Raw genomic sequence first — 21,839 nt, 5'->3', positions numbered from 1 at the left:
GGTCACAGCGGGGGTGGCAGAAAAAGGAAGGCCCAAGGCAGTGGGCCAGAGCAGGTCACTGGATCTGTGGCCTGAAGGAGGCTAGAGGGATTTGGAGTTGGGGTGGGGGGTTCATTAAGCCATTTGGAGAGGAGAATGACAGTCACTTCTTCCCTCATCTGGAAATGAATCATTGTAGCATGATCCAAGCAGAGACCCTGGAGCCCTTTGAGTAGACAAAGGGGTGGGTGGGGAGATTGAGGCTGCAGAAAACAGTGGCCCGAGGAGGGCAGTGGGGACAGGGCCCGCCAGCAGCCAGGACTAGCTCAGTCGTCTGGCTTTCAAATTCATCCTTGGGCCAAGAGGAGGGTTGAAGTACCCTCTGAGGACCCCAGATGAGAAAGAGCAAGGAAGTTCAGTGTGAAGCTAGGCTCAGAAGAAAGAAAAATGCCAGCCCAGACCCCCTGCAGTGTCCCACTATCCCCTTTTAACGCCTTGAAGAAACGACATCCTCTTAGAAAGGGAAATAGAGGTGCACACGGATTGGTGGGACGTGTACTCCCTAACCTGTCCCAGCTTTCTGCTTATGGGAGCATTCTTGCAGACTGGAGGGTCCAAAACCTTTCTAAAACCCTGCTCCTTGCTGGCGGAGGCAGCTGCAAAATGGAAGAAGGGGTTCCTCTAAAGCCTGCAAGAGGTGCCACTTGGGGGCGGTGGGATGTCACAACCTGATCCACCAAGCTCCAGGAGAACTTTCAGCTGGTTTTGCACAACTCAGGAAGCCAGGAGCCTGGAGCAAAGGAAAGGGCTGGTGGCTGGAATTAGCCCAGCTGGCCCTGTTCCTCCATCCCACCTCCCAGCCCGGTCCACCTCCCGCCTACCTGTCAGCTTTGGTGATGGAAATTCGCGGAGGGATCAGCAGCGGCAGAGTGGTGGGCCGAGGAGGCAGAGGGACCCCAGGGTCCAAGGGCTCAGGCTCAGCCCAGCCTAGGCCTGGACCCGTGGAGAGGCGTCGGCGAGGGCGTCGGAGGTCAGCCCCCAGCATGTTGGCTCGGCCCGGCTCGGGGGTCTCTCGAGGCCTCTGAGGTGAGACAAGGGCGGGATAGGGGTACAGCCTGGTCAGGCAGCTCTGAGCTCCTCCCCGCAGTAACGTGCCTCCCTGGCCATCTGAGAGAGGCGCCTATGGGGATTAAGGCTTCTGTGCCCCGCTCCCATTTTAGCATCCCTCTCACAGAGGGGGCGTCCCCAGCTCTTACATTTGAAAGGTGCCCTTTCTCAGTCATAATTTTTGTGGGGTTCCCTTTTGATGTCTCCATCCTGGGGCTTCTGGGGCCTCATGCCTGTAGTCCGTCCTCACCACGAAACCTTTCTAACACATCACCACCCTCCACGTCTACGAAGCCTCTTAAATGTATGTGGCCTCCTCCCTTCCTTACATCTGAGACCCTAAAGACCTTCAGCCCCAGCAACTCTCCGCACCCACCCTACAATCCTCTCCCTATTGGGAAAACCCCTGGAAGGCCCTGCCTTCTAACCCTGGGCTAAGAGCCTCTTAATCCGGGCAGCAGCAGAATAATGAAGTCAAGGGAGTAAACTGAGGCACGAGGGGACAAGACTTGATGCCTCGAGGAAGTAGGGCCAGGCTTAGTGAGCAGCTGTGGTCACTAGGGGGCTCCCGACCCCCAACCCAACCCAAACCTCGTCCCCAGCCCCGCCCCGCCTCTCGCACCTCGTCCCCGGTTCCGGCCACCGACAGGACACTGCGACTCCTCTTCATTTCGCCAAACTAGCGTGCCTCGGGTGCTCCATGTCATGCCCCGGCTAGTGCCTCCTACAGGACCAGGCCAAAGGCGTCTACCATCAGCGCCCTGGGGCTCCCCCTGCGGGCTGAGCATGGAATCCACCTCCGCACCTCGCCAATTGCCTCTCCCGGGGCGTGACGTCAGCGGGTGACTGACGCACTGCCTGTTGGTGACGTCACACGCACGTTGCCAGAGCAACAGCTGACGCACGGCCGGGCTCTGAACAGTGTCAATGCCTAGATTGGCCACTGGGGGGCCGGGAGCCTCGGGCCCGGGTCGCCCCAGCCCCCACCGGTCCTCCTGCGGGGGCTTCCCCAGCCTGGGGATCCCTCAGAGAAGACCGGGAGCTCCCAGAGCCGGCCACGTGTGGCGCGTGGTCTGAGCTGGGGGCCGGAGGAAGCGTCTCCTCCGAGCTGTTGGGATTTTATGCCTAAACCCGAAATAGCTCCGATGTGCGGGGGCCGGGCGCAGCGAGACGGCGGTTTGGGCACAGATGGGGGACGCGCAGGCAGAGGCTCGCGGAGACAGACAGGGACGCGTGGAAATAGAAACAGACAGACAGGGACACAGACGCAACTCCCGGTGAAGAGTGCGCTCTGCTGCCGGCAATCCCTATCTAAAAGCTTGGGGGAGGGGAAGCCTGGCTCGCTCTACCTTTGCACCCAGGCGCTGCAAATTATGGCTGTGTGGCCGTAGGTCAGTGCATTAAACTCTCTGAGCCTGTTTCACCTCTGTGAAATGGAATGATAATTCTTACAGGTTCTATATGAGAATGAAATGAGATCTGCTGCTAAGTCGCTTCAGTCGTGTCCGACTCTGTGCGACCCCAGAGACGGCAGCCCACCAGGCTCCGCCGTCCCTGGGATTCTCCAGGCAAGAACACTGGAGTGGGTTGCCATTTCCTTCTCCAGTGCATGAAAGTGAAAAGTGAAAGTGAAGTCGCTCAGTCGTCTCCGACTCTTAGCGACCCCATGGACCGCAGCCTACCAGGCTCTTCCGTCTATGGGATTTTCCAGGCAAGAGTACTGAAGTGGGGTGCCATTGCCTTCTCCAGAAATGAAATCAGACCATATTGAATTCTTGAAGAACTGGCACTCAGTAATTGCTTAATAAATGCTATTGACATCTGAGCCTGCTGCTGTTCAGTCGCTAAGTCCTGTCTGATCCTTTGCGATCCCATGGACTGCAGCCCACCAGGGTTCCCTGTCCTTCACCATTTCCCAGAGTTTGCTCAAATTCATGTCCATTGTGTCGGTGATGCCATCCAACTACATGTCATCCTCTGTCACCCACTTCTCCTCCTGCCCTCAGTCTTTCCCAGCATCAGGCGTTTCCAGTGTGTCGGCTCTTTGCATCAGGTGGCCAAAGTATCTGAACCTGTGGGAGCCCATTAGAATCCACATCAGATCGTGACCCTCCTCTGCTCAGAGCCCTCCATGGCTTTCACCTTCTTCAGAGGAGACATCAAAGTCCTCAACAAGAGGCTCACAGAGTCCTGCATAACGTCTCTGTCCTCATTCCTCCCACTCTCCCCTAGGCTCACTCTGCTCCATCTACACTGGCCCCTTGACTGCTTCTGGACACACTTGGCATTCTCTAACCTCAGAGCCTTTGCACTTTCTGTTCCCTCTGCCTTAAATATCCACAGGTCCCTCACATCCTTCAGGTCTTCGTAACATCTCACCTTTTCAGTATTTCTCGCCTCCCCACTGCTGTTTAAAGTTGCTAGCCCCTCAGGATTCCTGAATTTTCTTATCCTGCTGTATTTTTTCCATAGAATTTATCACCTAAATACATACTATGTAATTTACTTATTACATGTACTGTTGGTCTTGTTCTACCCCAGAATATCAGCTGCAGGAGGACAAAAATATTTTATCTGTTTTATTAATTACTATATGCCCGGTGCCTAGAACTGAATCTGGAACATAGTAGTCTCTTACTAAGTTTTTGTTCAATGTCGGGTTATTATTTTGAGGACTCAAGAGCATATTTATTAAGTTCCTAGAAAGTCTACTATGGACTGGCCACATTACTCCCTACCTTGGCTCTTATTACTTTTTCTTGCCCTATAGCTCTAGCTATAGCACTTCAGTTCAATGTCAACTGGTAGAAATGAATATAAACATCATCTTACCCATGCAGCACTTAGCACCAGGCAAGCTCATGACAGACAGCTGTTGAACAAATGGATGTATGTATGAATATTGTTCAATGGTCACCTTCACTTCTCGACCAGACTCAATCAGTCGGTGTTCTGGGCTCCCACTGCTGCTTATTCTGCCCCTATTAAAGCACTCATCATTTGAGGTTATATTTTTATTCCCCACTACAGCTCTGTGAGGGCAAGAAATGGTACGCATTCATCGTGGTCCCCTGCACATAGTCTCAGTGAATGCTGAAAGAATAAGTGAGGGAACAAATTAGCATAAAGAGAAAGAGGCACCCTCTCTTCTGTATGCAGACAGACCAGACACATATGCTCAGACAGGCAGAGAAAGGGTCACGTAGTAAGGACCAGGCTTCGGCTCCAGTGTTAACATTGACCTGTATTCAAATCCTGACTGTACCACTCCTCATTAGCTGTGTATCTGGGGGCAAGCTTCCCAGCCTCTTTGAGCTTGTTTGCTGATCTTCAGTTTCCATCGTAAAATGGGGATAATATTCCTACCTACCTGAGGAGGTTGTTGTGAAGATGAAGTGAAGTAATGCATGTAAGTTTCTGAGCACAGTGCCTGGTTCCTAGTATGTGCTCATGGAACAGTAGCCACTATCATAATAATATTATCACTGTTGTTGATTCAGTGGAGCTATAGACATATTCCCAGGTGACTCTAGTGATAAAGAACCCTCCTGCCAGTGCAGGAGACATAAGAGATGCCGGTTCGATCACTGGGCCAGGAAGATCCCTTGGAGGAGGGCATGGCAGCTTACTCCAGTATTCTTGCCTGGAGAATCCCATGGACAGAGGAGCCTGGAGGGCCACCGACCATAGGGTCCCAAAGAATTGGACACGAATGAAGCGACTTAGCAGCACATTAACAGAGATTCCTCCCATCCTCCCCCTCATCCCACTGGCCTCCTCCCTGTTCCTCAAACACTTTGAGCATATTTTGATCTTAGGGCCTTTGCGCTTGATCTTCCCTCCCCTGGAAAACCACCCTCAGATATTCTGTGCTCTTCCCACCTCCAATCTCCCTGACTCTGCCTTAATTTTGTTTTAGAATTATGACATTCTAACAAGATATATAATTTACCTATCCTTTTATTAGCTATTGCCTGTCTTTTGATTAAGACATGAGGTCAATATGTTGGTCTGTTTTGTCCCCTGCTAAATCTTCAGGATCTTGGACAATGCTGGTAGAGAGTAGGTGCTCAACAAATGCCTCTTGAGTGGATGAATAAAACCACTGGACTCCCTTATCTCCTTCACCTCTCTGCTCAAAGTTACCTCTTTTCAGAGGCCTTCCGACATGGATGTCTCCCCCTACCCCATCTCCTTCTGCCTCTCACTCAGGTTTGTTTCTCTCCTCAGCATTCATCGCCCCTGGGGTATTATATATTTCTGTTTTTGCTTGCCCTACCCCTTAGTTCCATGAGGTCAGGGGATTTTTCTGTCTTGTTCTAAGGCCAGCATCATGGACACATGACCTGAGCAGTCACACAGGGCCCCATGCTTAGAAGGTTTAATGTGCTACTGTCATGGTCTTGTCGTGGTCTAAAGTCTTACATTAAAATTTTTTTTTAATTAAAAAATAATTTTTGGCCACTCAGCATGTGGGGTCTTAGTTCCCCAACCAGGGATCGAATCTACTCTCCCTGCATTTGAAGTTCAGAGTCTTAGCCACTGGACTGCCAGAGAAATCCCTTAATAATAATAATTTTAAACTGGGGTCTTGCATTTTCATCTGGTCCTGGGCTCTGCAAAATTCTGCAGCTGATTCTGGCTGTATCCTCAGTGCCCAGAACAGCCCATGGTAGGTACTCAAGGATTTGTGGAATGAAGGAAGGAGTGGAGGAGGCCAGGGGGCGGAGGTGGAGACACACACACGCCACCACTGCCTGGACACTTGTGCATCTTTGTAGAAATCAGCCCTGGCAGAAACCTGGGCATGGGAGGCAGGTCCTCAGAAATTGGCTTGAGTGCCCAGGAGGTGGGGGAGCCGCTAAACCTGCCTTCCCCCAATCCTGGGCAGCAGCCCACTGGGGAGGGGGTCCAGATGGCCAAGTAGGCTCAGGCTGAGGAGGGCCTCTTGACTCATCCAGCTGCTCAGGGCTCCTGGCCTGGCCTGACAGAAGCACTGGCTTCACCCAGCCCCCACCACCTTCAGGAGGACATGGCGATGGGTGGCCAGAGAGGGATGGAAATGATGATGAATGCCCTTGTCTGCAGCTTGCCCAGATCATTCAGGCCTAAGGAGGGACAGTGACTACCCAAGCTCCATGCCTTGGAGCTGGGAAGGACTCTCAGCTCCACCCCCTCCCCATGGGGCATATGTGTGTGCAAATGCATGTATGTGAACATGAGACTTTGTACATGGCTGTCCGTTTGCAACTGGACAGGTAGAACTCTCTGGGAGTCTGAGTATTGTGTAGATGAAAGCAGATCATACTTGCCAGGAGTGTGTGTATGTGACAAAGTGATACCACATCAGTCTATGTGGGCATAAGGCTGGCTCTGTGTGTGTGTGTGTGTGTGTGTGTGCATGCACACATGTGAGGAGGGTGCCTACATATGGATGCAGAATCTTACACTGGTCAGAAATGTGGATTCTGGGTTCAGATCTTTGCACAGCCACCCAGTATCTATGCAGCCTTAGGCACTTTTGGTTCTCCAACCTGTATATGGTGTTTGCGTGACAACGTTTGTCTGGATCAAAGTGTGTGTGTGTGTGTGTGTGTGTGTTTGAGAAGTAATACAACTCTTCTGGGAGGTCTTCCTGGATACCCATCTCAAAGTGGACTCCTCAATTTTTCTCTTTTGTGAATTGAATTGTGAACTGAACAATTCAGTTGCTCAATCAGGTTCCATTCTTTTCGACCCCTGGACTGCAGCCTATCAGGCTCCTTTGTCCGTGGAATTCTCCAGTCAAGAATATTGGAGTGGGTTGCCATTTCCTCCTCCAGGGGATCTTCCTTACCCAGGGATGGAAACTGTCTCCTGTACCTCCTGAGTTGCAGGCGGATTCTTTACTGCTGAGCCACCGGGGAAGCACAGTTTGTTGTTATATATTTATGTTGTTGTTTCTTCACTGATTACTAAATGTCAGCTCCATGGGGGTAGGGGGTTTTGATCTGTTCACTGCTGTGTCCTGAGCACTGGGTACATAGTAGACACTGAGTAAATACCCTTTCAGTGGATGAACATAGGGCTGTGTCTGTGTGGTATGAGGAGAGAGGGGCTGATAGATGTCATGGGTTCCTGGAGGGACCTGTGCTCAAGTCTGGTCTCTATTCTCTTCCATTCTTGGCTGTTCACAACCATTTCTTCAGCCATCCTCACTTGTATGGGAATGACAACATCCCATCAACTTCCTGTACTGCCTTTGATGACATCTTTCCCCTTTTCTGGGTCTAAGGGACTCACTTGCCTCATCTGTAACATGGGAGACAGGATGGGTTGGTTCATGACTAGCCTCCTACCTGACCTAAAGCACTATGAAAATAGTTTCAATCAAATTCCCTCTTTAATTAATTCAACATTTATTATGCACCTATTGTGTACCAGGTACTCTTCTAGACCGGCCCTGCCCCCGTGGAGCAGAAAGTGAATGATGAAGGCAGATACAAACCATAAAATCTCATTGAATCTTGGACACCCTTCCCTGAAATCACTCTCCATGCCTCATGGAATTTTAGTCTTCACAGTCTAAAATCACTGAGGGGTTTCTCTGTTCACATATTGATCTTGCTCCCTCAGCAGTCTCCAGGGTCAGCCAAGCCGGGACCCAGCTTGTCTCTTTGGTTGCTGTAGTCTGACCACCCAGCCACAGGGCCCTGACATACAGTAGGCACTTGGGAAATACGTGTGGAGTGAGCTTGAAAATAAATGACGGACTAATGCGGACTCGAAAACAAGACCTCCCCTAATCCTGGGTGAGTCATTACCCACTTTGCAGATGAGGAAATTGAGGCTCAGGAAGGCAAAGCCGTTTGCCCAGTCCCACAACCGCAGCTAAGCAGTGTGTGGCTGTGAGATGCAGCAGAGGAAGCTTGGGAGCCCAGAGGAGCATTCCCAGCCCCCCACCCCCACCCGAGAGATACCACACATCCAGCTGGAGATGCGCTGATGGGAGGTGGGTGGTTGGGAGGGCGAGCGACAGTGCGAAGCAACTCACGGGTATCTGTCTCAGTCCCCAGGAGTGGAGATGCTGTGTTGGTAGGAGATTAGTAAAAGCCTGGAGCTGATGGGGGAGCTTCCGGCGCCCTGTCCCCAATTCTGGGAGCTGGGGCTCCTGGCACCCTGATTCGTTGGGGCCAGGCAGCTCCAGTCTCCGAAGCTAGGTAGAGACACCCCCCGCCCCCCGCCCCCGCTCCCCCCTCCCCGAGCCTACACGGGAATCCCGATTCGGGGTCCTCCCTATACACCCTCAGCCTGGAGGCCAGCCTGCAGCCCTCAACCGGCTACGTGGGGGGCCCTGACTTTCTTGGGGGGCGATGGAATTCCCCTCTCCCCGCCCGGAGCCCCTCCCTCCCGGGCGCCAGGTCCCCCTCCCGGCCGCAGTCGTAGTCCAAAGCTTACCTTGCAGGGGGGCTGGGGAGGGGATGCCCCGCCCTCTCCGGCCTGGGGGGCGGGAGGGGACCGGGGTGTTCAGCCCCTTTGTTTGCCGGTGTGTGTGTGTGTGCGTGTGCGTGTGCGTGTGTGTGTGTGTGTGTGTGTGTGTGTATGTGTGAGATCGGGAGCCCCGCTGGGATGTAGGTCCGTGCGCGCGCGTACCCGGGCCTTGACGGCCGCTGTGATGCTGAACTGCCAGGGTTGGAAGAGGAGGAGGAAAGGGGGACTCCCCCGCCCTGGCCCGCCTACTCGCGGGTTTGAATGGACCGTGAGGGGGAGGGGCGGCAGCGGGCGGGCGCTTTTGTCCGGATGGCCCCACCCCTTCCCGGGGCCGGGGAATCCCCCACACCCCACCCATTTAAAGACCTTTACTCCTTTCTCTCCAGCGCCCCCACAAAGGCCTGCTTGGTTGGGGGGAATCTGGAATAGGCGCCCTTCACTCAAGTGGCTGAATCTCCTCCCATTCTCCCTGTCCTCCGCCCTGCGCCCTTTAATCTGAGATAATCCTGGCCCTAGGCTGCAACGCAGCCTTTTATCCCAGTATCAAAGCGGGGGTAGGGATATATGAAAATGTGTGGCTGCGGTCGCCCAAGCTCAATGTAATGGAGTTCTTAGAGTCCGGGACGAGGAAGGGGATCCCAGACGAAAGAGGGAGGGACTGCGAGGAGTCCCAGAGTACCTCGACGGAGAAAGACCCCCTGCGTGCGCACTTCCAAGCTCTTCCACCCCTCCCCCACCTGGCGCGGGGCACCAGCACTGGCCGCTAGTTAGACACTAGCGACACCCAGCGGAGGCATGGGGAACCGCCGTGGATAGGCTCCCGAGGCCCGTTAAGTGCGGTCGGGTGATTCCAGAGGGGGCGTGTATGCGCCAATCCCGGCTAAGGAGTGGCAGAAGATGGGGGAGGCGAGAGGGGAAGCTGTGGTCCGAGCCAGGGAAACACCAGTTCTCAAGGCAGGGCCACATCGCCCCCATCTAGGCTCCTCGAGGGCAGGGCCACAACCTTCCTTCACTTAGACCCTCCCAGAGCAGGGCCTTGTACCCCTTGGACTGGGAAGGTCCTTTCCCATCAGGCACCATCTCCAGCACAAAGTCCCTCTTCACAAAAGACGGGAGCGAGGTCTTTCGCCGAGGCCGAGCCCCAGCAGTGGGCTCAGGCTGACGTCACTGTGGCGTGGCTAAGAGGACAATCCTCTTTCTCAGTCTTGCCAACTGCCCCCTTTCCCAGGGCTGCCGTAAACGCCCACCGTGGGGTAGCGGGAGATGAGGGGGGCTCGAGGTTGGCGAACCCACCAGTAAGTCCCCAGGAGGGGCCTAGTGGAGGCCGGAAGCCCGATGGGATGAGGTCTCAACGGACTCCCGAGAGCCGAAACACGTGCGCAGGGCTCTTTAAGAACTTGGTCGCCAGTGCCGCTGCTGAGGTTACTAAGGATGTGACGTCACGCGCGGGCGGGGCGTGCGCGCCCGGGCGGAAGCGGAAGGGGCGGGGCTCCGCGGGCTGAGTCTCAGTGCTGCCGCCGCCGCCGCCGCCGCCGCCGCCGCCGCTACAGTTACCAGAGCCCTGGAGGGCTGGGCCCCGAGGCAAGATGGTGGACTACAGCGTGTGGGACCACATCGAGGTGTCTGACGATGAAGACGAGACGCACCCCAACATCGACACCGCTAGCCTCTTCCGCTGGCGGCACCAGGTAGAGCGCGCGCGCCCAGCCCCTTCCCCCACTCCCGGGACTCCGCTTCAGAGTTCTGACCCCTGATACTGCCGGGGGGGCCCAGCCATTAATACCTGGGATTGCCCCCTACAGCCTGGACTTTCCGAATAGCCCAGGGTTCCTCGATTCAATTCCGGGGCCATAGAATTGCCGGGACCCCTGAGTTCCTTACCCGCGATGCCTGCGCCCCCCCCCCCCCTTTCTAGTTTCTTCTTGAAACTCCAGGTTGACCTGTACGGCATCTTTTTAGAATTTAGACTGCCAAGATAAGCTTTTGACGTGCCTCCCAATCCTGCTTGGGATCTTCCACTTACACCCAGATTTCTACCTCAGAATCTGGATCCTGAACCTAGTCGGGTACCCAGTTAAGATCTTGGCTGTTCCATGGCCCCTCCTTACCCCTGTGCTCAGTCGCTTCAGTCGTGTCCAACTCTTTGTGACCCCATGGACTGTAACCCGCCAGGCTTCTCTGTCCGTGGGATTCTCCAGGCAAGAATACTGGAGTCGGTTGCCATTTCCTTCTCCAGGGGATCTTCTCAATCCAGGGATCGAACCCGCGTCTTTTATGTCTCCTACATTCGCAGACAGGTTCTTTACCACTGGCGCCGTCTGGAAGCCCTCCAAAACCCTAGAGTTCCCGATAGTTTGTCTATTCTGCGACCTGCTTTTCTGGATCCTTATGGTTCAGATCCAGAAGTCTTACTCCTCTGAATGAAACAATTCTGTCTTCCCCTGAGATTTCTATTCCTGGCTTGGGACTCCAACCCACACCCAAGACCCCTCCCCTAGAACAAAGATTGGCACCCCCTCCCCCCAGGGCCCTCAGTCTCATCTAGGCCTGGAATTTTGAAACCTGGGTCCTGTTCAGAATGAACCACCACCTCCACCCTGATGGAGCCTCCAATTCCGGAGGCTCTCCTTCAGCCTTCAGTACTGTTAGACCCAATTTCCCATTACATCAGGAAACCCTACCCACGTGGCTTCCTGCCCAGCCAGAACCCCTGCCCCTCCTTGGTACCTCACACCCAGTCCCCGCCCACCCCCGAGACAGACTTCAGTGGGAACCTTTGCCAGCTTCAGGATGCCTCATTCAAACCCAAGTCCAGGACCCAAATCCACCCCATCTCCCTTCTGACCCAAACTTGGTGTGTTCTTAAATACCCACAATGACCCTGCTGTTACAAGGAACCCTCCCATCCTGATTCCAGATTCACTGCCCCTTCTTTTATCTATTTTCCCCCAAATACAGACCCCCAGAATCCCAAGTCTGTATGTTCTTTCGACAGCCTGCAAACCCCCCCCCACCCCCCGCCCCCCGCCCAGCTGTGCTCACAGGCCAACAGAATGACTCTCCTGAGACCTTGTGTGCTAACTTCTTGCTCCACCAACTCAGAGCTCTTACACCCACATTCCAGGGGCTGCTCTGCTCTCACGCTTATGGCATATACCTCCTAGAACCTTCCAGTTAGGAAGGCCTCATTTTATCTTCCCATGTATCAGTTTGCAGTTGTTTATCCAGAAACTCCTAGAAGCGCCCTTCCTCATCCTGCTGAGACACAGTAACCGTGCCTTCATCTAGTCCCGGTTCTGGGTCCAACCCATTTCTTAAAGCAGCAGCCTCCTGGCTAGGGCTTCCCTGGTGGCTCAGATGGTAAAGAATCTGCCTGCAATGCAGGAGACCAGGTTCAATCTCTGGGTGGGGAAGATCCCCTGGAGTAGTGAACAGTGACCACTCCAGTATTCTTGCCTGGAGAATCCCATGGACAGAGAAGCCTGGCAGACTACAGTCCATGGGGTTGCAAAGAGTCGGATACGATTGAGTGCCTAACCCTTTCACCTGGCTAGTGTACCTGGTGGGCAAGCCACTGGAGTGGAAAAAGAAAGTTCTAGCATTTCTCTCTTGCCACATGTGACATTTTATGATGAAATATTGAAGCTCTCCGCAAAGCTCTAAAGCCTATTCTTGGGAACACCTATTCTGGTCACGTAGTTGATCTCTATCACCAGGTTTGGTCCTGCTGGTTTGGGAGGCCATGCCCGCTCCCATACAGTGTCCTCTCACCACGCCCGACTCCCTCCTGGCGCAAAACCTTTTCCTGTCCAACCGCTGAGGACCCAGGGCTGTCGTGGAGATGAGTGGAGGCAGGGAGCCTGGTGTCTCCAGCATGAGGTTCCGCTGCCAGTGACCGGCAGCCTGAGCTCCAGCCCTGCCACAGGACCATCACTGCTTTGGGGGAGCGAGCCCCCTGCCTCCATGAGACTATCGTGAAAATGAAATGAGATTAGATCTGGAAAGAACTTGGCTCAGGGCCTGGGAGGAAAGAGTAAGCAATACTAAGAGTGGAAGAGGGGATTAGCCAAAAGGTGGCCTGGTACCCTTGTGAGCACAGGCCTGCCCGACTGGGTTCATATCCTGCTCCTTCTGAATATCACTGACTTGCTGTGATCCAGTGAGGTGTTTTATTTTATTTTATTTTTTAATTAATTTGACCACACAGGGTCTTAGTTACAGTGTGCTGGGTCTTTAGTTGCAGCATGTGGAATCTATTAATAGTTCCCTGACCGGAGATCAAACTGGGGCCCCTTGCATTGAGAGCACAGAGTCTCAGCCACTGGACCACCAGGGAAGTCCCCCGAAGTGAGTTTTGATCGCTGTGTGCCTCAGTTTCCCCAGCTGGCGGTCTTAATAGTGCCTACCCAACAGGCTTGCTGTGAGAGCCGCCTTATGAATTTAACGTGTGTACTGCTTGCGGGACAGCACTGGAACGTAATAAGCTTTGTGGAAACTTTAGCTCCTGTCGTCATCATTGCTTGGATAATTCATGTTCATGGTAAAAAATAAAAAATAATCCCAAGGCTCCAGAAGGGGACAAGTGAGTCTTCCCAGTTCTAGCTCCCTGGCTCCCTTGCCCAGAAACAGCTGCCAATCCTGGTTTCTCTTGGCTTCTTCCAGTGAGCCGGGCGGCATCCAGGTTCTGTGAGCCTCGGGTCCCCCCTTTCTGTGTAAGGCAGGAAACAGGGACACCTGTGGCCCCATCTCGCCACTGAGGTTTCTGCCCTGCCCAGCCTGACACAGCCTCTCCCGGAGGTGTAAAGCCCAGGTTGGGCAGGCTGCCACCCCTAGCAGAGCAGCTCCAGGAGGCCTTTATTTAGCTTTGGCCTCCGTGGCGACTGCTCAGAGGATGCCGGGGGATTTTGATGGCCACCCAGCAGATATCAGCGGTGTGGTAGGTTCCTGATGTCCCCTGAGGCCAGCGGTGATGCCAATAGCCCCTTTCAAGGCGGGGGAAGGTTTCAGAAAGACATGGGCCTATCGTGAAGAAAGGGAGGCAGCAGCGGCTGCAAGGCCTTAAGGGTCTTGTCCACCCCTTAACCAAATGGGAAAAGTGAGGCTCGTGATTGGCCATGTCAGTCCAGTGGGGTGTGAGAGAAGGGCTCGGGTCTCCCGGTTCTCACCCACATGTGCCTGGCCTTGTGCTGGAGCCTGGAGATATGAGCTCGGGTAAAGCACAGAAGTAGGTTAGCAACTATTCTGGTGACCGTGGCCATGACGATGGTGAGGACAGTATGTTGCAAGCGGTTTCCTTGAGGTAACTCGTTTAATCCTCACAACAACCCTGTGAGGCCCCATTTCATAGGGCTTCCCAGGTGGCGCTGGTGGTAAAGAACCTGCCTGCCAGTGCAGGAGACACCAGAGTCGTGGGTTCGATCCCTGGTTCGGGAAGATCCCCTGGAGAAGGAAACGGCAATTCGGAGGAGCCTGGCGGGCTGCAGTCCATAGGGTCACAAGAAGTCGGACACAACTGAAGCAATTCAGCACACCCGTTTCATAGAGGGGGACACCGAGGCAGGGGGAGGTGTAAGCGACCTTGCTAAGGTCACATTGCCAGTAGGTGTGGAGCTAGGTGCTCTGATGCAGTAGCAACTGCTCCCAGTTACCAGGCATGTGCTAGATATTGAAGTGCACTTTCTTGTTTGAGCCCCAGAAAGGGAGACTGTCCTGTTGGACAGACAGTGATGACAGCAGCAAGTGTGGTAATTGGGCTGACTGCGCGTCCAGCAGGGCTCTGGCCTGTACAGCCTCTTTCGTGTCTTCCAGTGCGAGCTCGTGAGGTTGGTGCTGTTGTCCGCCTCTGACAGATAAGGAAACTGAGGTTTGGGAATTGGCCCAGAGACTCCCAGCCATTATGTGGTGGCCGTGGGGTATGACCCTGGGTCTGGGGTCTCAAGGCTTTCCACCAGCATCTCATCATGTCACCTGATGATCACCGAGGGGCCTTTGGGGCTCAATGACTCTAGGAGTCTCGCACTTGGGAAGGCTTTGTTGAAGCTGAGACTTGCGGACAAATCAGATGGAGCGAGGGGAGTTCCAGCAGCGAGGAATAGCATGTGCAGAGGCTAAGAGGCAGGAGAGAGCCGGTCCATTCGGGGAGCCACAAGGGCCGGCATTGGTCTGAAACCCAGCCCCTCAAGGAACATTAGTGCCATTTGGACAGCTTGGGGCAGGAATTTGGGGTCCCCTCTGAACAGGGAGGGCTGTGGTCAGATGGATGCGTTTCCAGGACTCTGGCAGCTTCTGAGCCTGGATTGGGGGGATGGGGATGGCATCTCTCAGGGTCCAGTGTGTGGCTCTGGGTTGAGCAGACAGTGCAGGGAACCAGGGGCAGGTGATGGAAAGCTGTGGCACCTCTCAGTGTTCAGGCCATGGCTCTGGGTTGAGCAGACATTGCGGGGAGCTGGGGGAGGTGATGGGGAACTGGGGCAGGGGTGGACAGTGACAGAGCCCCGTGACCCAGTGAGGGGTCTGGATGAGGAAGCTGAGATGACGTGCCGCCACTCAGCTTGGGGTGCAGCAGAAGAGTTCTGGGGAGCAGCGTCTAGGATGGGGGTATGCAGGAGTTTGGTGGGTACCACACTGGGCTTCAGAGGCATGTTGGCCTGGAGACAGCTGTGCAGGCCCTGCGGATCCAGATGCAGCACATGGGGTGGAGCACATTAGAGGAACGACTGGAAAGGAAACTCGTGGTGATTTGGTGGCAGAGAGGGAGGGAATGACTCACAGCAGGCCTCAGCTGGGGGCAGGAGGCAGGGGCGAGGGTCTTCCCTGAGGGAGGATACAGCAGAAAAATAGGTTTGGGGGAGCTCAGGTGGGGAGTTCAGTCTTGGGCACAGACCTGGTGGTGCCTGTAAGACACCAAGACAGCAGTGGCTGGAGGGCCATGTGGCCAGGGTAGGGTGCTTGAGTGTTACCGAGGGTGCTCCAGGCAGGAGGGGAGCCTGAGACCCTGGGGAGAGGGGAGGCCTTCTTCCAACGTGTGATTATTACATCCAACAAGTCTTAAGTCCCTGCTGTGCACCAGGTTCCTGGGTCTAGAGTCACAAGAGTGATCAGATCCCCACCTTTGTGGAGCCCGTCTCCTTGGAGGTGGACAGCACCCAAAACAGGGGAGAGAACTGTCACAGAATATTGTCAGATGACAAGTGCTGAGGAGGAAGATCAGGCAGAGCAGAAGAGGGGGCGATTGTGATCCTCAGCAGCATCAAGGAAGGCCTCATCTGGAAGGGACATTTTTTTTGAGTGCGCTGCATGACTTGCAGGATCTCAGTTCCCCATCCAGGGATTGAACCCTGGTCCCCAGCAGTGGAGCCTCAGAGCCCTAATCACTGGACCACCAGGGAATTCCCCGTAAGAGGCATTTGAAGATGATGAGGATGCAGGGTTTAGGGAGGTGAGGTAGATCTAAAGAGAGAACATTCCAGGCCAAGGGAACACACAGGCAGTGCAAAGGCCCTGAGGCTTGAAGTGAGTTGGGAAAAGGTGAGGCAGCCATTGTGGCTGGAGGGAGGGGCGGAGCAGGAGGAGATGAGGCTGTGGAGGAGACTGTTGTGCTTGGCTTTATGGGCTCTGGGGAGGACTTAGGCTTTTGCTCTGAATGAGGTAGGAGTCATAGAAGGTTCTTATTTTTAAAAATATTTATTTATATACTTGGCTGCATTGAGTCTTAGTTGTGGCATGCAAGATCTTTATGCCACAAGATCTTTGATCCTGTGTATTGCAGTACACAGGCTCTTTAGTTGTGACCTGTCGGCTTAGTTGCCCCAAGGCATGTGGGATCTTAGTTCCCCAACCAGGGATCAAACCACTTTCCCCTGCATTGGAAGGCGAATTCTTATTCACTGGACCGCTGGGGACGGCAGCCATAGAAGCTCCTGTGCAGAGAAGGGACCCGCCCTAGCTCAGGCCTACTTTAGGGGTGAGAGCAGGAGCCTGGAATCCAGTGCATGGAGGTTGGTGTGGACCTTCTCTGGGGTCATCCCAGGTGCCAACTGTGGAGAGCCTGGGGCCGGGGACAGGGCCAGGCTGTTCCCCAGAGTGACGGGCAGTGCCCAACCCTCAGGCCCGGGTGGAGCGCATGGAGCAGTTCCAGAAAGAGAAGGAGGAGCTGGACAGGGGCTGCCGCGAGTGCAAGCGCAAGGTGGCCGAGTGCCAGCGGAAGCTGAAGGAGCTGGAGGTGGCCGAGGGAGAGGGCGGCAAGGCCGAGCTGGAGCGGCTGCAGGCTGAGGCGCAGCAGCTGCGCAAGGAGGAGCGGAGCTGGGAGCAAAAGCTGGAGGAGATGCGCAAGAAGGAGAAGAGCATGCCCTGGAACGTGGACACGCTCAGCAAGGATGGCTTCAGCAAGGTGGGCGGGGCCTGGGCGTGACGGGCAGTGGGTGGGGGCAGGGAGCACTGCGCAGATCTAGGAATGGACGGATGCTGGCGGAAAGGGGGGTAGTGCCGGAGGGGAAGGGAGCAGGTGGGGGGCCCGGCCGGTGAGGCACCCCACCAGTACCCCTCCCTCTGATCTGCTCGAAGGCCCCAGTCCGAGGCCACGCCTGCCACGCCCACGCCACACTGATGTGCACGGCGCCGTCATCGCCTCCGCTGTGGATGGGATGGGCGTTGCGGCCGCGGCCGGCCCGGCCATGTTCGAGGCGCCCCGCGGCCGCAGCCTTGCCCCAGCCCACTCCCCTTCTCGCCTCACCACAGAGCATGGTCAACACCAAGCCTGAGCAGGCGGAGGAGGAGTCTGAAGAGGTGAGGGAGCAGAAACACAAAACTTTCGTGGAAAAGTATGAGAAACAGATCAAACACTTCGGTGAGTTGGGCCCAGGCGTGGGCTCCAGGTGGGTGGTGCGCATGAGAGAGGGCCGGCCCTCTGCCTCCGGGAGGCCCTTGGAGCACCTCGCCATCGCCTTCTGGCAGGCATGCTGCGCCGCTGGGACGACAGCCAGAAGTACCTGTCAGACAACGTCCACCTGGTGTGTGAGGAGACAGCCAACTACCTGGTCATCTGGTGCATTGACCTAGAGGTGGAGGAGGTGCGTGCAGACACTGCCGAGTGGGGGGTGGGGAGGGCCCAAAAGGCTTTGCCTTTTTTTTTCTCTTATTTTTTAAATTCTATTTTTATCATTCATGTTTGTTCAGAACATTGCAGTAGGCATGAAGGGAAAAAGAATGCATTTTTAAACACTGGAGTCTAGTATAGGAAGCCATACCATTATCTCTTAGGAGGAAGAGGGCATTAATTTTACATTGAAGTTAAATATTAAGACTAGCGTCCAAGTAAGCCACGGATAAGGTCTAAGTGCAAGTTGTGTTTTCACACAATGAGGGCTGGGGACAGGAGCCCGCCACTCGGTAACACTGTCCTCCCTTCGCAGAAATGCGCCCTCATGGAGCAGGTGGCTCACCAGACCATCGTCATGCAGTTCATCCTGGAGCTGGCCAAGAGCCTCAAGGTGGACCCCCGTGCCTGCTTCCGGCAGTTCTTCACCAAGATCAAGGTAGGGAGGTGGTCCTCCTCAGGGATCAGCCTGCGGTCCACTGGGGGAGGCAGATGCGGATCCACTCGGACTCAAGCCCCTGTGATCAGAATCTCATCCATCAGCAGAGGATTAGTCCGTAGAGGAGCTGGGTAGTGGGTGGCTCCAGTGGAGATTTGGAAAGCCGAGCTGGCAGGACGTGCTGAAAGTCCCAACCTAGGTGAGGGCCGGAGTCATGGGCACCTGTGGGTTTCTTATCTGAACACCGGAAGAGCACAGCTAGGGGAGATTCAGGGCAGACCTGAGGATGATCGAGGGTAGCTGTGTTGAGCTTGAGGTGCCTTCGAGACTCCACAGGAAGACGTGGAGGAGGTGGGTGTCACAAGTCTGCAGTATAAGCGGACATTCAGTCAGATGCTTGTAAGCACAGGGGCATAAGGTTTAGCTCAGAGAAGACGGAGGAGGCTAGACAGAGCAGAGGAGAGGCCTGAGCCCCAGAGTACCCGTGATTTAGTTCAGGACCAGCTGTGGGGAGCCCTGGGGCATCCCTGAGTACCTGCATTGGGAGGGTCCTGGGCTCCCCAGTCTCCCCTGGTGAACACCCTCCCTCCCCTGCAGACTGCCGACCGCCAGTACATGGAGGGCTTCAATGACGAACTGGAGGCTTTCAAAGACCGCGTGCGGGGCCGTGCCAAGCTGCGCATTGAGAAGGCTATGAAGGAATACGAGGAAGAGGAGCGCAAGAAGCGGCTTGGCCCCGGCGGCCTGGACCCCGTCGAGGTCTACGAGTCCCTTCCTGAGGTGAGGCTCCCCAGACCCTGGCAGGTGGCAGGTGGGCTGTCAGTGGGATCCCTGGGACCTAGGCCCTGACCCCACCCCCTGCACCCACAGGAACTTCAGAAGTGCTTTGACGCGAAGGATGTGCAGATGCTCCAAGATGCCATCAGCAAGATGGACCCCACGGTGAGTAACCACACACCCAAGCCCACCTGGTCAGGCAATGTGTCTCCCCCACCTCCTCCAGCCCTGCTGACCACGTTGCTGCTGGCAGTGTCCCTCCTGGCTTCTCAAAAGAGCCAGGGAGGTTTTGTCACCTTGTGGCTGGCACACAAGACAGCCAGGCTTCATGCCCCATGCTGTCTCACTTTTATTGAGCAGCTGCTATGTGCCCAGCATCTAGATTGAGCGTCCCTGTCCCTGTGGGCTGTTTGTGAGCGCACCCAGCTGACTCCACCTTTGCCAGCAACTCAGAGAGGCCTGTTCCACAGTCTCAGTTACCCCATCAAACCAGTATCTCTCAAAAACATATTAACTCACAAAATCTGTGGGGAGGGCCAAGTACGTGGTTGGCGCTGGTGAACCTCAGCTCTTTGGAGCAGTAACAGCACTGGTAGATAAGTACCCTGAGTTTTAATAAATCTCTGTTTAAGCCCCTTCCTGCTGCTTGGCTCACTGGTTGGCCACACTGATTCCCTCATCTATAAAACGGATCTAGTCTCTAGACCAGCTCAGGGTTTCTAGAAGCTTCTATGGGGATAAGCATGTAGACCAAGGGTCTTCAGAGAGTCTGGCTCAAAGGTTCACTGCCTGTGTGTAAATAAAATTTTGTTGGAACCGCAGCAGCCAGGCTGGTTTATTTTCATCTTGTCTATAGTTGATTTTGTGCTGCAGCCATAAAATTGAGGTGTGATGGAATGAGAGGTTTTGACAGGGACCACGGCCTGCAAGCCAAAAATATCTGTTGTCTGGCTTTTTATTTTTTTTTAAAAAGTTTACTGACCCTTGTTCTAGACCTGCACTTAAAATTTGAGTTGTTTGTGCTAAGTTGCTTCAGTCATGTCTGACTCTGTGACCCCATGTAGCCTGTCAAGCTCCTCTGTTCATGGGATTCTCCAGGGAAGAATACTGGAGTGGGTTGCCGTTTCCTCCTCCAGGGGATCTTTCCGACCTGTGAATTGAACCGGTGTCTCTTATGTCTTCTGCATTGGCAGGCAGGTTCTTTACCACTCGGATTCCCAGGTGGCTCAGACAGTAAAGAATCTGCCAATCTGCCTGCAATGCAGGAGACCTGGGTTCCATCCCTGGGTTGGGAAGATCCCCTGGAGAAGGGAACGGCTATCCACTCCAGTATTCTGGCCTGGAGAATTCCATGGACTATATAGTCCTGGGGATCGCAAAGAGTTACACATGACTGAGCAGCTTTCACTTCACTTCTTTACCACTAGTTCCACCTCGGAAGTTAAATTTGAATTAAAGTTAAGTAAAATTCAGGGACTTCTCTGGTGGTCCAGTGGCTAAGACTCCACGCTCCCAGTGCAGGGAGCCCAAGTTAGATCCCTGGTGAGGGAACTGGATCCCACATGCCACAACTAAGACTCAGCTCAGCCAAATAAATGTATTTTAAAAAAATAAAATAAAAATTCAAGCTCTGTCCTTGCCTTGCACCAATCACATTCGAAGTTCTCAGTAGGCACCCACGTCTGGTAGCTGCCATGTGGGATAGCACAGATTACAGACATAGATTACAGTTTACCCTCCTCCCAGACAGCTCTGATGTAGAAAGAGCAGAAAGTGGGCTTGGGGATGTGCAGGGGACAGGGGTGCCACCAGTAGGTGGCAGCCCAGCCTCACCCTCCCACCCTTCTCCCCACAGGATGCGAAGTACCACATGCAGCGCTGCATCGACTCAGGCCTCTGGGTCCCCAACTCCAAGTCCAGCGAGGCCAAGGATGGGGAGGAGGCGGGTACTGGGGACCCCTTGCTGGAAGCCACCTCCAAGTCAGGCGACGAGAAGGATGTCAGCGTGTGACCTGACCTGGCCGCCGCAGGCCCCTGTGTGCCCCTTTTCAGAAAACAAAAATAGATGCCATCTCCCCAGGTCCAGGCTTCCTCCGCTTTTGCTGCTCCCCAACCTAGCCCGGAGGGGCCCTCCCACGCCCCTTCCACCTCCCCCCTCTCCCCCAGCCCTCATCCAAGTCTTTGCTTTGAGTCAAAGGGGCTTCACTGCCTGCAGCCCCCCATCAGCATTAAGCCAAAGGCCCGGGGATCCAGGGAGGGGCAGAGGTTGCCAGGTTGGTCCATGGGGTGGGGGTGGGTCCCCAGCCAAGGGGCCTGCTCCAGTCACTGTGGGCTGTTTTCACTGTTTGCCCGCGTCAAGTCTTCTATATAGTAAACAGCAATTATCTTCCAATAAAGGATTTCAGATGCTCTGTGGGGCGTCACGAGGGCTGTGGGCACAGCTCTTCTCTTGGGGTTGGGAAGGGACCTGTGAGTGTTGGCAGTTGGGCCTGTGACACTCCTGGCTTTGCCCTCCAGCAAATGGGCTGTGTCCCCCATCCACACTCCAGGCTCTCCCATCACCTGGAACCCTTCCTGAGGTTACCTTTGGATCAGAGCTCTCACCCCACCCCCATGAAGTCTTTGGCTCCTCCCATTCTCCTAAGCCCCTCCCACCATCCATTTGGGAGCATCACCCTGCACTGTGTCTTACCTTCCACGGGGCCAGCACTGCCTCCAAGATTGATCTTGAGTCTGTCCACTGCCCTTCACTCTCCACCCTGGTCCAGGACCCGTCACCTCTAGCCTGGACTCCTGTCCCCAGCCTCCTGTCTCCTCCACCCTCACTGGACCCCAACAGGCAGGGAGCGCCTGTGAACATGAGAGTCCCAGCACAGCCTGCCCCAGAGTAGAAGCCTAAGTCCTTGCAGCTCATGGGGCCCTGTACCATCTGCCTGGTCCCCTCCCTGCCCTCATCACCTCGTGGTCTCCCAC

General features: G+C 54.8%; 2 protein-coding genes across 2 annotated transcripts in view; one reads left to right on the top strand and one right to left on the bottom strand.

Moving 5' to 3' along the window:
- Positions 1 to 1,771, bottom strand: part of PDE4A (phosphodiesterase 4A) — a 44,413-nt gene extending 42,642 nt beyond the window's left edge. Inside the window, exons 1-2 of the mRNA XM_070792816.1 lie at positions 1,709 to 1,771; positions 861 to 1,060 (exon numbers count right to left, since the gene is read on the bottom strand). Coding sequence (XP_070648917.1) covers positions 861 to 1,060; positions 1,709 to 1,756 — 248 coding nt within the window. The 5' untranslated portion in view covers positions 1,757 to 1,771. The remainder of the gene's footprint in view (positions 1 to 860; positions 1,061 to 1,708) is intronic.
- Positions 1,772 to 10,056: 8,285 nt separating this feature from the next.
- On the top strand, positions 10,057 to 21,277 carry CDC37 (cell division cycle 37, HSP90 cochaperone). Its single transcript, XM_070792814.1, has 8 exons — positions 10,057 to 10,244; positions 16,664 to 16,945; positions 17,293 to 17,401; positions 17,509 to 17,624; positions 17,967 to 18,089; positions 18,687 to 18,869; positions 18,960 to 19,031; positions 20,722 to 21,277. Exons 1-8 carry the CDS (start codon positions 10,143 to 10,145, stop codon positions 20,875 to 20,877), a joined length of 1,143 nt encoding a protein of 380 aa, XP_070648915.1. The 5' UTR covers positions 10,057 to 10,142; the 3' UTR covers positions 20,878 to 21,277.
- The last annotated feature ends 562 nt before the right edge of the window (positions 21,278 to 21,839 follow it).

Source organism: Bos indicus, chromosome 7 (genome assembly GCF_029378745.1).
Source record: "Bos indicus isolate NIAB-ARS_2022 breed Sahiwal x Tharparkar chromosome 7, NIAB-ARS_B.indTharparkar_mat_pri_1.0, whole genome shotgun sequence".
NCBI classification, from domain to species: Eukaryota; Metazoa; Chordata; class Mammalia; order Artiodactyla; family Bovidae; genus Bos; species Bos indicus.
The sequence above is the reverse complement of the archived record's forward strand: the minus strand, read 5'-3'. Positions and strand labels throughout refer to the sequence as shown.